Genomic DNA, 15,514 nt, shown 5'->3' with positions numbered 1-15,514 from the left:
TTGAGAAGATTAAAAAATGAAGGCACCACAAATGAGTTTCGATGCTTTGTGCCTTCAATTTTCAAGGACGTAATCCTTCACTGGTGTATTGTAAAATTGGTTAGTCTGATAAGATGGTATGGTACAGAGGAAGCGTACATGATTTTAATCTGTCTAGTATTTAGATACAGGTAGTGTGAATTTGATTCTCGATCTGATACTACAAATTGTTGGATTAGTGCATAGCAGGCAGCGTGTAGCATCCAGAAGTTTGCAGTCCGTTGGATGGGATGTGAAGCTCGAGACCTGACTGCCAGGATCGAGCGTTGGTGGATGTTAAAGATCCCATAGTCTTCCACAAAGAGTAGACGATTGTCAGCAGCATCCTGGAAAATAATTACTAAACTAAAAAATAAAACCAACTCGACACAATCCGACGTTTTGACACCACTTCACCCACTATGGACCAACGGTCCAACACCTGATGGACAATAACCTTGAAACGTGGCCTGGATTGGTAACAACAAGAGAATAAGTTGTAAAAACACACAAGCCACAATTTTAGAGCGAAAATAATCTGTCCTTTACGTTTATTGTTCATAACAGGCAATCGTTTTAAAATACGGTGGTCAAATAGCATCACCCAATGCCACCTGTTCCAACAAGCACCTTTCAGAATTTACATACAAAAGCACCATGTATATTTATTTATTTAATTTTCTCCCTAAAATCTCGTAATTGCTTCAGTGCACAGAATGAATAAAATGTGCCATGTATTTTCTCTTTTTTTAGCCACAAGTTGCATTTGGACGGTGAAAAATTCCTCCAAACTGTCATGCAAAATGTGAAGCTTTGATGAACATTTACAAGTGTCCGTTGATGTCCCCTTTAACAAACATTTTTGAAAAAGTGCAAAAGATCTTGCCTGACATTGAAAAGTTATATTCACAAAATATGTAAAACTGTTGGAAAAAAAACAGACAAGTCAAAACGACTTAAACAATTATGAAGTGTCCTTTGAAGGCCTTGCAGAAAAGCAACATGAGATCAATGAGGAAGTGCACCTTGGCAGATACAAAGTAAAAAGGCTCCTGATCATTGCTCGAGCACTTACTTTAGTTCAGAAGGGTACATATATTTACGACGTACGGAAAGGCAAAATTTTTAACGCCCGCCAACTCCTCCAGCCGGTTCTCATCTCCTCTACCTTCTCTTCTCTTCTCTCCAAATGACTCCAAAACCTCCTCTCTCTCTCTCTCTCTCTCTCTCTCTCTCTCTCTCTCTCTCTCTCTCTCTCTCTCTCTCTCTCTCTCTCTCTCTCTCTCTCTCTCTCTCTCCTCCCATATTCACTTCTCTTCCTTTTCTCAATTTTCATTTTTACCATTTCGACTCAATGTGCACATCATAAATAGATGGCACCGAAAGAAACGCTTCCTCAAGCAATTGCTGAGTCTCAGCCTTTAAAGTTTTCAACTCCAGATATGCAGCATATCTATATTTCAGCATCTAAACAAATATATATATATATATTTATATATATATATATATATATATATATATATTTATATTGATATATATATATATATATATATATATATATATATATATTGATATATATATATATATATATCAAAAAATCCCCCCACCCCTTTCTCCACCTCATCAAAAAGCATTTCATTTTGAATTAGTCCTTATTTCACCTTTTCCATCCACTATATAGGATACCATAAAATGTTCTTGAAGAATAATGCAAATTTAAAGATACCACAGCTGCTTCAAGGCCATTTGTGGTGATGATGTTTCTTCAAGTACTTTCGATGGTATTCGGTTTGATAGTCTTAATATCTGTGTGGAAGAGCAAACGATCCATGCTTAGTATCGGAATTTACATGGAATCTTAAAAAAAAAAACAGGAAGATTCTGTTCAGCTCAAGCACTGTGCTACTCCAAAACATTTCACTTCCACTCCTCATTTCCTTAACTCCTGCTTATGTATAAAACACAATATTTACAGTCAAACATAATCATTTTACTGAATAGAGTGCAAAGGTTAGATCACTACTGTACAGGCCCAAAGGCAGATCCATGCATGAGATACCATGATTTTGTTTTTACGTCCACATGGTTGCAGATGGGACATGACCCCTTAAAATTAGCCAAGGATAACAACAAATTAAACACTTATTTCTCTGTCCACCTCCCACAATAATACAGGACCTAAGCTGTGTATTTTCCTTCATTCAAGCAAAAAAGTGTCACCTCTAAAATCCAAATCCCAAAGAGAAAGAAAGCAAGATAGTGGGTCATCTTGTCCACATACCACATGCCCTCGTGCTATGTTCACCCACCCCAACCCAGTATGCAGCCTGATGTTGGCTTGGTGGTTAGAGTGGCGGCTTGGGATCCTAGGGTTCTGAGTTCAAGCCCCGTTGCCCGATGAATTAAAAATACACCAGGAGGTTGACTCAACCTGTCATCCTTCCGAGGTCGGCAAAATGAGCACCAGTGTACTGGAAAGGGGGACACTGCATCAGCGGCATAGCCGCGTCCCAACCAATGATGCAACCAGCAGCCACAGGCTGCACTCGATAGGGAGAGACCCAGTATGCTACACTTCTCGTGCAATGGCAGATTCATGTGCTCGAGCACAATTTATCTACCACGGGAAGCACTGGTGAACAAAATCATAATGTCTTTCTATATACGAGTAATTTCATGTCATATGTATACTGTGGAGCACAATTTAAGTTATATTCAACTCAAACCCAGAGTGTCCACTTCAGGTCCCGTCAGAAGGATGACATGGTCCAGGATCCTGCTGCCAAAGTGTTGGAGGCTCAGTAATATCCCACCAGTCTACTATCCAATATAATCAATCAAATTTGTCGTCTGTCTGTATGTATGTATTTCGCGTTTTTTGTAAACACCACTGGGCCGGCAACCACCACATTTGGCACACAATCTGACCCGGGGATTGTCCTGAGGGTATTTTCATCCACCTCAGCCTTTAAAGGCTCCAAAGACTCTTTGGGATCCTGAAGACCCTTTCGACCCAAAAGACCCTTTAAGACCTAAACAACCTCAAAGACTTTTTAAGACCTCAAATATGCTTGAGACCCCGAAGACCCTTTAAGACTCCAAAGACGCTTAAGACTCCGTCCGTTCATGAAGCCATGTGACTATATGTCCCTTAATTATGTGTTGCTTGAACGTCAGTTGCTCTCTGACTACACGTATGTCAATTAATTTTGTACTATTGCAGTGTACCTTTTAAACCTTTCGACCCTTTAGACCAGGGGTCAGGAACGTGTGGCTCGCGAGCCAGGTGTGGCTCTTTTGATGATTGCATCTGGCTCGCAGATAAAATTGGAGTTTGAAACTTTGAAAGCCCAATATTTCTCACGGAAACTTTACCTACAGTTTGAACGGTGTCGTGCTTCATTCACGTGCAGGGCTGAACTTGGCAGAAGGAGAGAAGAAAAAACGCCTCCGAGTTGGCTGAAGCAGTTTTTGTTTCGTCCAGTCATGCGGCCGACGCGAGTAGTGATTTCGGTTCCTCCAATGACGTGCTGCTGCCGAGACGCGTAGCGGAATTCATCTCAACCAATCACGCGCCACCGCTGAGGCGACAGCATCCCAGAGTCGGCCGGCCGCGCCGCACCTCTCGAGTACATAAGCCTGTGTGCAGGCCAGCCAGACTCACTATTTGCCAAGCCTCAGTTGGGTCAACATCTCCCAATCTCTCATTTTCTCAAAGCTAACCCTTCGACGAAGAAGATGGCGAAAATAAAAAAGATGAGGAGTATCGTACATTTCAGGACGAATGGGCCGAATAATTCACCTTTGTGGAGAGAGCAGGTTCTGTGGTGTGTCTAATTTGCAATGACAAAATTGCATCGATGAAACGGTCGAATATAAAGCGGCACTTCGACACGCGCCATGCTACCTTTGCATCAAAATCCCCTGCGGGAGCAGCAGAAAGAAAGCGTGCCAAGAGCTACTGAGCAGGGTGCAAGCCAGCCAGCAGCAACTCCGCGTATGGACCCGGCAAGGTGACTATAATTCCGCCAGCTTTGCTGGATCTTTAGCAATAGTGAGGAACGGAAAACCATTCAGAGATGGCGAGGATGCTAAAACGTTCATGCTGGATGTAGCCAATGAACTTTTTGATGATCTTCCGAACAAAGACAAGATAATCAAACGGATACAAGACATGCCTCTGTCGGCAAGAACTGTTCATGATCGTACCATCATGATGGCAAACCAAATGGAGGAAACGCAAGTGAAGGACATAAATACAGCGCCGTTCTTTTCCCTGGCTTTGGATGAGTCAACAGACTTAAGCCATTTGTCGCAGTTCAGTGTGATTGCAAGATATGCTGCTGGTGATACACTGCTCGAAGAAAGTCTTGCTGTTCTGTCAATAAAAGGGTCCACAAGAGGTGAGTATTTATTCAAGTCTTTCATGGAGTTCGCTCAAGAAAAAAATCTACGAATGGATAAACTTATCTCAGTGTGTACTGATGGTGCTCCGTGTATGGTGGGGAAAAACAAAGGATTTGTGGCGCTTCTCCGTGAACATGAAAATAGACCCATCCTAAGTTTCCATTGCATTCTACACCAGGAGGCACTTTGTGCTCAGATGTGTGATGGGCTGCTTGGCGAAGTGATGTCGCTGGTCATTCGTGTGATCAACTTTATTGTTGCCCGAGCCTTAAATGCTCGCCAGTTTAAAATACTGCTGGATGAAGTTGGAAATAACTATCACGGTCTGCTTTTGCACAGCAATGTGCGTTGGTTGTCAAGAGGGAAGGTGCTTAGCCGTTTTGCGGCTTGCCTAAACGAAATCTGGACTTTCCTTGAAATGAAAGGGATTGAGCATCCTGAGCTAGCCGAAACTGAGTGGCTCCTCAAGTTTTACTATCTCGTGGATATGACTGAACATCTGAACGAGCTCAACGTGAAAATGCGAGGCATTGGAAATACAGTGTTATCCCTTCAACAAGCCGTGTTTGCTTTTGAAAACAATCTGGAGCTCTTTATCATGGATCTTGAAACAGGTCGTTTACTACATTTTGAAAAACTGAGACAATTTAAAGATGCATGCACAGCAAGTGAGCCCACTCAAAACTTTGATCTCCACCAGTTAGCTGGCTTCACATCCAGCCTCCTGCAGTCATTCAAAGCACGCTTTGGAGAATTTCGTGAGCACACTCGTCTTTTTAAGTTCATCACCCATCCAAACGAGTGTTCACTGAACACAGCCGACCTGAGTTACATTCCTGGTGTCTCCGTCAGAGATTTTGAAGCAGAAGTGGCTGACCTGAAGGCCTCAGACATGTGGGTGAATAGGTTCAAGTCACTGAATGAAGATTTGGAAAGAATCGCACAACAGAAAGCAGAGTTGGCGAGCAAGCACATGTGGACAGAAATGAAAAAAACTTCAACCCGAAGACGAGCTGATTATCAAAACTTGGAACGCGCTTCCTGTCACATAGCACACACTGCAGCGTGTGAGTATTGCTGTATTGACCTTGTTTGGATCTACGTATGTCTGTGAGCAGTCATTCTCACATCTTAAAAACATCAAGTCCAACCTACTATTACGTCTAACGGATGAAAGCCTCAACACTTGCATGAAGCTTAACCTCACCAAGTACCAACCAGACAACAAAGCCATCAGCAAATCGATGCAGCACCAGAAGTCCCATTAATGGTGAGTATTATAACAACATTATTTAAAAGAATAAATTCAGAGGCTTATTATACTCACATTTAGTTGAATTCAGTCTTAAAATATATTATATGGCTCTCACTGAAATAGATTTCCAAATATTTTGCTTTCATGGCTCTCTGGGTCAAAAACGTTCCCGACCCCTGCTTTAGACTGTTGAGACCCTTTTGATTTTTGAAGACCCTTTGAGACCACTAAAACCTTTAAGACCCTTAAGATCCCTTACACCCTTCAGAAAGGTGAGACAGTTTGGTCCCTTGAGCATTTAGCACAGCGGTTCCCAACCTATTGCACCTCAAGGCTCAATTGAGTATATGTCTGAAAGGTCAGGGCCCATGAAAGAAGCAACGATAACAACTTTAAAAAACAGGGTGCTCTAAACTGAAAGTTATATATAGCTGTCTGAGAGAGGGGGGGTTGGCATGGGGAGAGGGAGGGGAAGGAGTGGGGTGGGATGGGAGTCTGGAGCGAGAGTAGGGTGGGAGGAGGCAGGGGAAGGGTGGGAAGAGGGACCCGGTGTTGCCTGGCAATGCCGAGTACATTTGCTACTCTCATATACAAAGAAGAAAGTTTGTTTGTTTGTTTATGCATTCAGACCCTGCAGGACCCAGTGCGACCAAACTTTGCATGGCCTCCTCTTTCCTCCAGAGTAAGGTCGAGGGCTACGTTTGGATTAAAAATAAATAAATTTTGACCCCAGAAAAAACAGATAATTGACCTTCAAGCCTCGATTGGTTCTTGTGCTTATACACTGCCTGCAATTTTTCCTGGGAGCGATCAAGTAATATATATTGTGAAGATCATATGTTGAGGTTGCAGTGATTTTTCATCAATAACACAAATTGTTATTAAAAAGATTGCTTTACACAGGTTTATTATAACACCTCCATGTTCAGGCCTCAAGTCAGTATATTGCTTATATCCTGCCTGGGTTTTCCTCAGGAGCTATCGAATAATATGTTTTGTGAAGATCGTATGTTGAGTTTGCAGTGGTTTTTTTTTGTCAACAAAATAAATTTAATTATCGAAGTATTTCATTGACTTTCCCTGGGCAATGCCGGCTACTTCAGATCGTATAAAATATAAGTTCCTTTCAAAGGAACTTCAATGCAGGAGGCCAATTGGCCCATCAAGCTTGCACAATGGTTGCCAGACGATGATTACTTGTATGTGCTGCATCGTTTTTAAATGCTGAGCATCAAGCAAGGAAGCAGCACGTACAGGTTTAAAGTCTTTGTTATCACTCGGCCGGTTAGAACCATGGACCTCCCAGACTCAGAGGGGACCCTCTAACAAAGACAGCACTGTGTTGTTGTTGTTCTCCTTTCGGCTGCTCCCGTTAGGGGTCGCCACAGCGGATCATCCATTATGATCCGCCTACTGATTTGGCACAGGTTTTACGCCAGATGCCCTTCCTGACGCAACCGTGGTCACCTCTTACGACACAGGGATAAGGATTGGGTTTCGCCATGATTCCGGGCTGCCCTACACCCTCTCATAGCACGGCCCAGTGCAGAGCACCCGTCCTCAAGCGATCCTCCAACCCAAGCCTCCGAGTAGCCGGATTACAGGCGCACGCCACTATGCCCGGTTAAGACAGCACTGTGTCTGGTTAACAATTCTGTTGCTCCAAACAATGAATCTGAGTGACAAGTAAAGAACAACATAACTTTCAACCAACATCCAAATGCATCTCATTTTTTAATCTCATTGACAAATATTTTGTGCATGAACTCAAAGAAGAAAAAAAAATTCTCTTTTACTTTGTAAAAAGGAGCAGACTTACGATGAAATGTAGCAGTTGGAGGTATAGACATAATTCCCAGTGTAGCGAATGTCACATCTCACAACATTGTTGGAGTAATCCGATTCTGGAACAATGTAATGAGGATTGACTTTTACCTGAAAGCATAGAGACATGATGGTATTCAAAATTGTAATACAATCTTCAATGATCCCAGTGGGAAAAGGCACATCATTGCTCTGTCGTGAATGTTCATCAAAGGAGCTATAGATCATATTATGCACAAAAATTCAGAATTTAGTCTGCTACCCATCCCTCAACCACACACCAGGATTCCCCATACATAATCTTCCTATTACTACTTTCATCCCAAATCGTTGTTATGCCTCTTCCATCTCCCAACTTTTCTTTTTCTTTTCTCCTTCATTCTTCATATATATATATATATATATATATATATATATATATATATATATATATATATATATATATATATATATATATATATATATATATATATATATATATATATATATATATATATGGTTTGTATCAATACTGTATATCCATGGCAGCTTAACAGGATTGCTTGTAATTTATGCTCAAGCTCAAAAGTTTACTTCAGTAGATTAACAGTGAAAGCTACCATTATTTTTTTCAGCATGGACCCTGACATTTTTCCCTGAAAATATAGTTGTGCTTAAACAGTTATATTTTGAAAAGTAAAAAATCTCCCTTCAGGAGCAAAATATGGTGTCAATGACACCTTCCACCGGTGGGGAATAGTGGTTAAACCACTTGCACTATTCCACGCGTACTGGCAAAAATTGCAAATTGTCTCCCCCACCCTGCGAGGGTGGGGGAGGGTAGGGAGAGGTCTGGAGGGGGAGGGGGAATTCATTTCATGCCCATGACCTGACCCTGTATACTCCAAGCATGTCTGCAAAAATCAGAGAGAAAATTGGCAAAGCAGTTTTTGATTCTTTCTGATTCAGATAAAACATACATACATACATACATACATACATACATACATACATACATACATACATACATTGGAAATGTCAATGTGTGTCAGTCAGTCAGTCAGTGAGTATATCTCCTCCATAACTCCAAAACCATGAAACCTAGCAGCCTGAAACTTTTTGCAAGCATACTAAAGGAACTCCAAGGAAGTGCATGATTGAAAATTGGGTGTTTGGATTAATTTAAACACCCCTTTTGAAGATAATAAATAGCCTTATTTAATTATATCCTTCATCAGGCACGTCCTCAGACACCTCACTCTCCCTCAATGGGGTCTTAATATTGCCATATTTTTGGCATGCTCACCAATGCCTTAACTTGAAACAGGATTCAATGATTTCTTAACAATAACGTTTTTTTTCTTAACTTTCCTCACTCATGTCATCAAATGCCTGATCATCATACCTATGAATCGCCGGATAAATTAAAATGCTTATAAACACCTGGAGACGTCAATGTTAATGGCTTTTTTTCATTTCTGCACACACCCTAACCTATATAATCTTTTAAACTAAGCCAAATTACAAAATATCAGCTCCAGATTTCAAATTTGCAACAATTCCGACTGCGAAAAAAAACAAGTGTTCATTTGTCCAATTCGGACATATGTGACATTTCAGGTGTCTCCAGGAAGTGTCGAATATGACAGATCGGCGATCGCTAATCGCTTACCAAGCCAGCCATTCCTTATCAACCCTTTCATTGGAGTGCTTTCTTGAGTGCTTCAGCCACTCGGCGAGAGTTCAACAACATTCGCACTGTCACTGAATACTGTATATCGATTGACTTGAAGAAGTTCAGGGGCCACTTGTTTGCTTTGGACCCACGTTGTTCAGCGGTGCATCGGATGGTGGCTGGCTTGTTGAAAATGTACAATTTCATTTTACACCACGTTTCCCAAATTTGTAAGACCCTCTTTCATTGTACGACTCATCACATAGATACATATTAAAAAAAAAAACATGAAACGTTTCATTATTAAAAGTTTCTTCAACCACTTTGATAGAGTGGTTGGTTACGCCACTTGGCATGCATGCTCAAGTTTCAATGGTGATACCATGGTTTGACAACAGAGGTAGGAAGGCAAAACAAATTTGTTGATTACAATAAGTAAACAGGAAAAAGAGTAATCTGAGATTGCAGACCCTCACCAGGCCTTGTTTTGTGTGTTGTTTGTGTAGTTTTTGTGGTGTATTTTTTGTGGTGTTTGAGCACTGGTGTGTTACGTAATTAACAAGAGACATAACTAGAACTGCCACTTTATAACTATTGACAGTGATGACCGGGTACCAAGATGTCCCGCTATGATGCAACCTCGCTTTGATCGGACACTTGCTCCTGACCCATAGCATTTTTTTATTATTCAATTTGATTTAGAATGGAATTAAAATAAATTCTATACAAATCAAATGGAAGACCAAATAAGTACAGTCTTGCATTGGAGTAATCGTAAGGAACCAAAACAAGCAAACAGCAAAGATTAAGTCATCAAGAGGAACCTGGATAGGATTCCCATTTCAGCTGCTACTCCACTACCCTCAAACCCATCCAAGCACTGCCAAGTGAGCCTTATTCAAAAAATTATAAATACAAATAATAATAAAAATAAAAAAGAACCCAGATCAAAAAAAAAAAAGATTCTGCTTGCCAGACCATGCATCCGATCAGGTTGAATTTAATATATATATATATATATATATATATATATATATATATATATATATATATATATTCCGCATCACTACTTGATCATAATTGTGAAGTTTCATGTCGATTGATTAGGCGTTTCAAGAGAAATATATTTTTTAAAAGATTTTCGCTCAATCCAATATGGCTGCCTGACCCTGTGACATCAATTATTCGTGCATACCCTGGTATCCCCAAGGATTGGGGAACATTTTTGTGAAGTTTCTCCTCGATCTGTCGAGCTGTTCTGGAGAAGCAGGATTTTATAGGTTTTACAGTAAATCCAATGTGGCTGCCAAACCATGTGACCTATGATGTCATACGTATGAACCTTTTGTTCCTCATGGATATTCGGTCATACGTGTAAAGTTTTGCCTTGACCTGTTCAGCCACTTCAGAGCAGAATATGTTTGAAGGTTTAAAAAAAAAATATGGCTGCTGAATCACGTGACCGATGATGTCATCAATTTTTTTTTTTTCTGTGGACCATTTTATTCCTTGATGACCCTCAAAAATTTCAATACTGATTAGATGTTGCATTCTACATATGCAATTATGACATCATAATGAAGGCACCGATGATGTCATTAAAAAAAATCACGCTTATTCTCCATGAGGAGTACTTCATATGTGCCAAGATTCAATTTTTTCCTTGTTGAGGTTTCAGAGATACAGAGGTCCAAATTTTTTCTGTTTTTCTAACATGGCAGCCAGACCACATGACTCATGACGAAATAACTATCAGTACAACATTCGACATGAGTAGTCGCTCCTATGGTGAAAATTTTATCTCAATCCGACAAGTGGTTGCGTATAAAAATGCAAGTTCTGTGCGGACAAATAAACGGTTGCCAGTGCGGTTGCCACTGACAAACCAGACATTATCTGCCTAACAGAAACTTTCCTCTCCCAAGATGTGTCTGACTCCCAAGTATCTCTCCCTGGTTACTCCCTCTTACGGTATGACAGACCTGAGCCTCGTCCTGGTGGAGGTGTTGCTCTCTTCATCAAAGACTCTATTCCTCACTCTCCATGCACTGCTCTCACTCCCCCACACCCCCAGGAATACCTCTGGCTTCGGCTTCCCTCCACTCCCACCTCATGTTTATATGTGTACTGTACCGTCCACCGAACAGTGATGACTCCATCTACACCTCACTCTCCGAAAACATGGACCATCTTCTATCTTCTCATCCAAACTCTCTCTTCCTCTTATGTGGTGACTTCAATTGTCATCACGCCAGTTGGCTAGGTGTGGGTACCTCTCTCACCTGCCATGGCACATCAGCAAAAGCTTTCTGCGACTCATTGGGACTGACTCAATCGGTCAACTTCCCGACCCGGATCTCAACCAATGGTACTCCATCTCTTCTGGATCTGATTTTGACAAATTTCCCTGACAATATCTGCTGCTCTTCCTTCGCTCCAATTGGTTCTTCTGACCACGTCCTTGTTAAAGTGGACATCTCTCTGGCTGTTATCAGAGAACCACCTCACCGCCGTCGAGTCTGGCATTTCACTCAAGCCGACTGGCAGGGTCTCCGAGCAGCCATCAAACTTACAGACTGGTCTCCTATCACTACTTTCTCAAACATCAACTCATCCTGGGAATTCTTTCAAAGAAACTTGCTCTCCCTCATGCACAGATTTATCCCCTCTCATGTTCAGTTGTCTTACCCTTCCTCCCGCCCTTGGTTTACTGAAGCTTGTGGTGAGGCAGTTGTCCTGAAACAACTTGCCTTTGCTTCATGGAAAGCAAACCCAACTGAGGGCAATCTCAGTTCTTTCCACAAAGCTCGGAACAAGTGTGTATCTACCCTCAGGAGAGCCAGAAAACAACATCTTTCTCATCTCAAGTCTGAACTCTCAAACCTCTCTCCCTCCTCAAAATCCTGGTGGCGTTTAATCAAATCTGTTTCTGGTGTATGTTCCCCCTCCATCCCTCCCGTACCTCAAATGGCCGCACTGCTGATTCCACACGTGATAAAGCTGAATGTCTAAACTCGGTGTTTGCAGCTAAATCTTGTGTCCCAAACCCATCACTATCTCTACCCACTTTACCCAGTCGCACCAAACTGTCCCTGGACTCTGTATCCTTTTCTCCTGACAAGGTGGAGAGCTTGCTTTCAAACCTCGAGTCAGATTCTGCAACCGGTCCAGACGGCATCAGCCCACGTGTCCTCAAAGCCTGCTCTTCTGCTCTTGCTCACCCTCTCTCTGTTCTATTCACCCTCTCATTTTCCCAAGGTCATCTGCCATCTGCTTGGAAATCTGCTAACATCACTGCCCTGCATAAAAAAGGTGCAAAAACAGATCCCTGTAACTACAGACCAATCAGCCTTCTCCCAATCATCAGCAAGGTTATGGAATCCATCATCGCTTCAGACATGAAATCCTTCCTCTTCTCCAATGGCTTGATTTCCAATCATTAATTTGGTTTCAGACCAGGTCACTCTACCCTGGATATGCTGCTACTGCTCTCCCATCAATGGATGGAGGTCCTCAATGCCAGACAGGAAATCCGAGCCGTATCCCTGGACATGTCACGTGCTTTTGACACAGTCTGGCACCCTGCCCTACTCACCAAACTCTCTTCCCATGGTATTCAAGGCCATCTCCACTCATGGCTCGCAGACTTCCTCTCCTGTCGCAGTCAACGTGTGGCCCTAAATGGAGTTCTTTCATCCCCTCTTCCTGTGCAGGCTCGAGTTCCTCAAGGTAGCGTTCTGGGCCCTGTTCTTTTTCTGGTTTTCATCAATGATCTCTCGGACTCTCTGGAAAATCCTCTATTTCTCTTTGCCGATGACTCCACCCTCTGCCGTACCATCTGTCATCCCTCAGACCGGCAAGCAGCAGCTTCTTCGCTCACTGCAGATCTGGATAAAATCACAAACTGGTCCAACACGTGGAACATGTCTTTCAATCCAGACAAATCTCACACTCTCACTATGTCTCTTCGAAAGGACCGTTTACAAAACCCCCCCATCCACTTTCTCAACAATCCTCTGGAAGAAGTCTTTTCTTTCAAGCTTCTGGGTCTCACTATCTGCCATGACCTTTCCTGGGAAAGTCACATTTCCAACCTTGCCTCAAAAGCCAGTCGCCGACTGGGAATCCTCCGTCGTGCAAAGTCCTTCCTCGGCCCTCTTGAGCTCCTGACCACTTACAAAGCTTTTGTCCGTAGCCTGATGGAGTACTGCTCTCCCCTCTGGGCTGGTGCTCCTGCCTCCCACCTTTCTCGACTTCACGCTGTCGAAACCAGGGCATTTAAGATCATCGGCATCTCCCGCAATGAAGCTGAGTCATTGGGCCTCTCACTCAATCACCGCAGGTTAGTCGGTGGTCTTTCTGTCTTCTACCGACTCCTCTCCAGCCTTGCCCCCCCCTGCTCTCTCTGCGATTTGTCCCAACCACATTTCCATAGGGCGCTCAAGGTCCGCCAACAACCCCCTTCTGGTAAAACTACCAAAATCACGAATCACTGCTCATCTTCACTCTTTCATTCCTCCTTTTTTCCCGCCTTTGGAATAAACTTCCTCACTCTATTCTTTCCCTTTCTTCCCTCCAGGCTTTCAAAACAGCTGTTCACCACCACCTCTTATCTACCCCCATCCAAATCCTCGATCTTTTCTACCCCCGATAATCCACCCAAGCCCACTTCCTTCAATTCTTCTGCTTTCCTTCCTGAAAGTCCCTGTAATGTCCATCTTCTCCTCGCCATGTTCCCCGTCCCATCCCCATCCCTCTCCCTTCCACAGTTCACCTGTGTCTGTTCCCCAATGTTTTGTCCCTTCCACTCCCGCCCCTCTTGTCTCATGCCTCCTTGCTGTGAGTTGTGTGTTCGCTCTCATACGAGCCTCGACCAAGGTATACAAAAAAAAAAAAACAAAAAAAAAAAACAAACAAACAGAGAGACAGACAGACAGACAGACAGACAGACCCAAATACATTACCCTTTGCTTCGGTGAGGGTAAAAATGTTTGCAGTTCTTACAAAGCAATGAATTTCATCATTTGAGTCAAATCAATCCTTATTGCTGACATGTTTGGGTTCCCAGCACTGATTTAGCTGTGCCGTATATTTAGCTGATTTTAAGGGATTCCCATTATTCAGCATAGTTAGCAGTCAAGTTTATTGGGAGAGCCTCACTCAAAGTTGAAGAAAGATCTTGCTGCTTGGTTGATGACTGCAGTCGAGCCACATTCAGATGTGGGCTGCATGGTTTCAAATGCCACCTGGGTGAGCAATGGACTTGAAGCCTGGTTCTTGCACAAACAAGCTTGTGGTCTGTCCAACAGTCAGCACTTCTTCGGCCGGCAATCATAGACGTCGGTCACATAATGTCTCCTTACGATGATGTAATCAATCATGTGCCCTACTTTTGATCTTGGATGGTACCATATTGTCTTATGTACATTTGCATGGGCGAACATGGTATTTGCGATGGAAATACCAAAGTGGCAATACGACAGATCCAGTAGTATAATCCCTTGGGAGTTGCATGTACCAATGCCGTGGTGGCCTATCACTTCACCCCATGTACCTGTATCTTGAACACCTGTGCATTGAAGTCTCCCAACAGAAAGAGTCCATTTCAACTGGTACTTCCTTGAGCACTTCTGAGAGCTGGTCATAGAAAAGGTTTTTCTTCTCTAATGAACATTTAAAGATTGGAGCAGAAGCACTTGTTACTGTGATGCAACAGTTCTTTATTATACACAGTCAAACATACATTATTTAGGAACTGACACCTTTGCAGCTCACAACAGCTTCTCACCTAACCACTTTTATGGCAACGGCACCCCTTCCAGTTTTCTCTCACTCACTGGGTTACCTGAGTGGATATAAACATACCCTGTATCTTTAAACTCTCCTTGGCCAGGGCCAGGATTCTGCATTCGCTCAGGCCAGCAATGTCTATGTGCAGCCTGGACAGTTCCCAAGCCACGAAAGCTGAGCAGCGTTCTGGAGCCACTCACTTCTGATTGTCATAATTCGGAGTTCTGACATTCCACATGCCAGCTTCAGAGCACTGAAGGTGCAATGGGCTTGCCCAGGTCGATCAGGACCAGATATCCTTTCGGCTTTACCCCGGCTCATCATTCTTCCACTCGAGGGGGGGGGGGAGGGCTGAGGTTGTCCATCCTGTAAACCTCAAAATTTTCCAGTGTCAGTAGTGGGTATAAATTTCGTATGTCAAAGGTTGCTGGCCATGACATGCTAGTGAGCAGGCTGCCCTCTTCCGTGCTCGCATCCTGTGTCCAGGTTCACCATAGAGTGGCTCTGAAAGGCACACATCACTACAGCAGCTGGATGTAGTGATCTAAATAGGACCAGGGGCTGAC

At 42.9% G+C, this 15,514-nt stretch overlaps 1 protein-coding gene across 1 annotated transcript in view; it reads right to left on the bottom strand.

The window, feature by feature from the left end:
- Positions 1–538: 538 nt before the first annotated feature.
- Positions 539–15,514, bottom strand: part of LOC147030445 (protein-lysine 6-oxidase-like) — a 72,145-nt gene continuing 57,169 nt past the window's right edge. Inside the window, exons 6-7 of the mRNA XM_085874489.1 lie at positions 7,500–7,615; positions 539–1,824 (exon numbers count right to left, since the gene is read on the bottom strand). Coding sequence (XP_085730615.1) covers positions 1,818–1,824; positions 7,500–7,615 — 123 coding nt within the window. The 3' untranslated portion in view covers positions 539–1,817. The remainder of the gene's footprint in view (positions 1,825–7,499; positions 7,616–15,514) is intronic.

The sequence above is a fragment of the Eptatretus burgeri genome, chromosome 3 (genome assembly GCF_056783735.1).
Source record: "Eptatretus burgeri isolate ZD-2024b chromosome 3, Ebu_testis_v1, whole genome shotgun sequence".
Taxonomy (NCBI): domain Eukaryota; kingdom Metazoa; phylum Chordata; class Myxini; order Myxiniformes; family Myxinidae; genus Eptatretus; species Eptatretus burgeri.
This window is presented reverse-complemented; position numbering and strand designations above follow the sequence as displayed.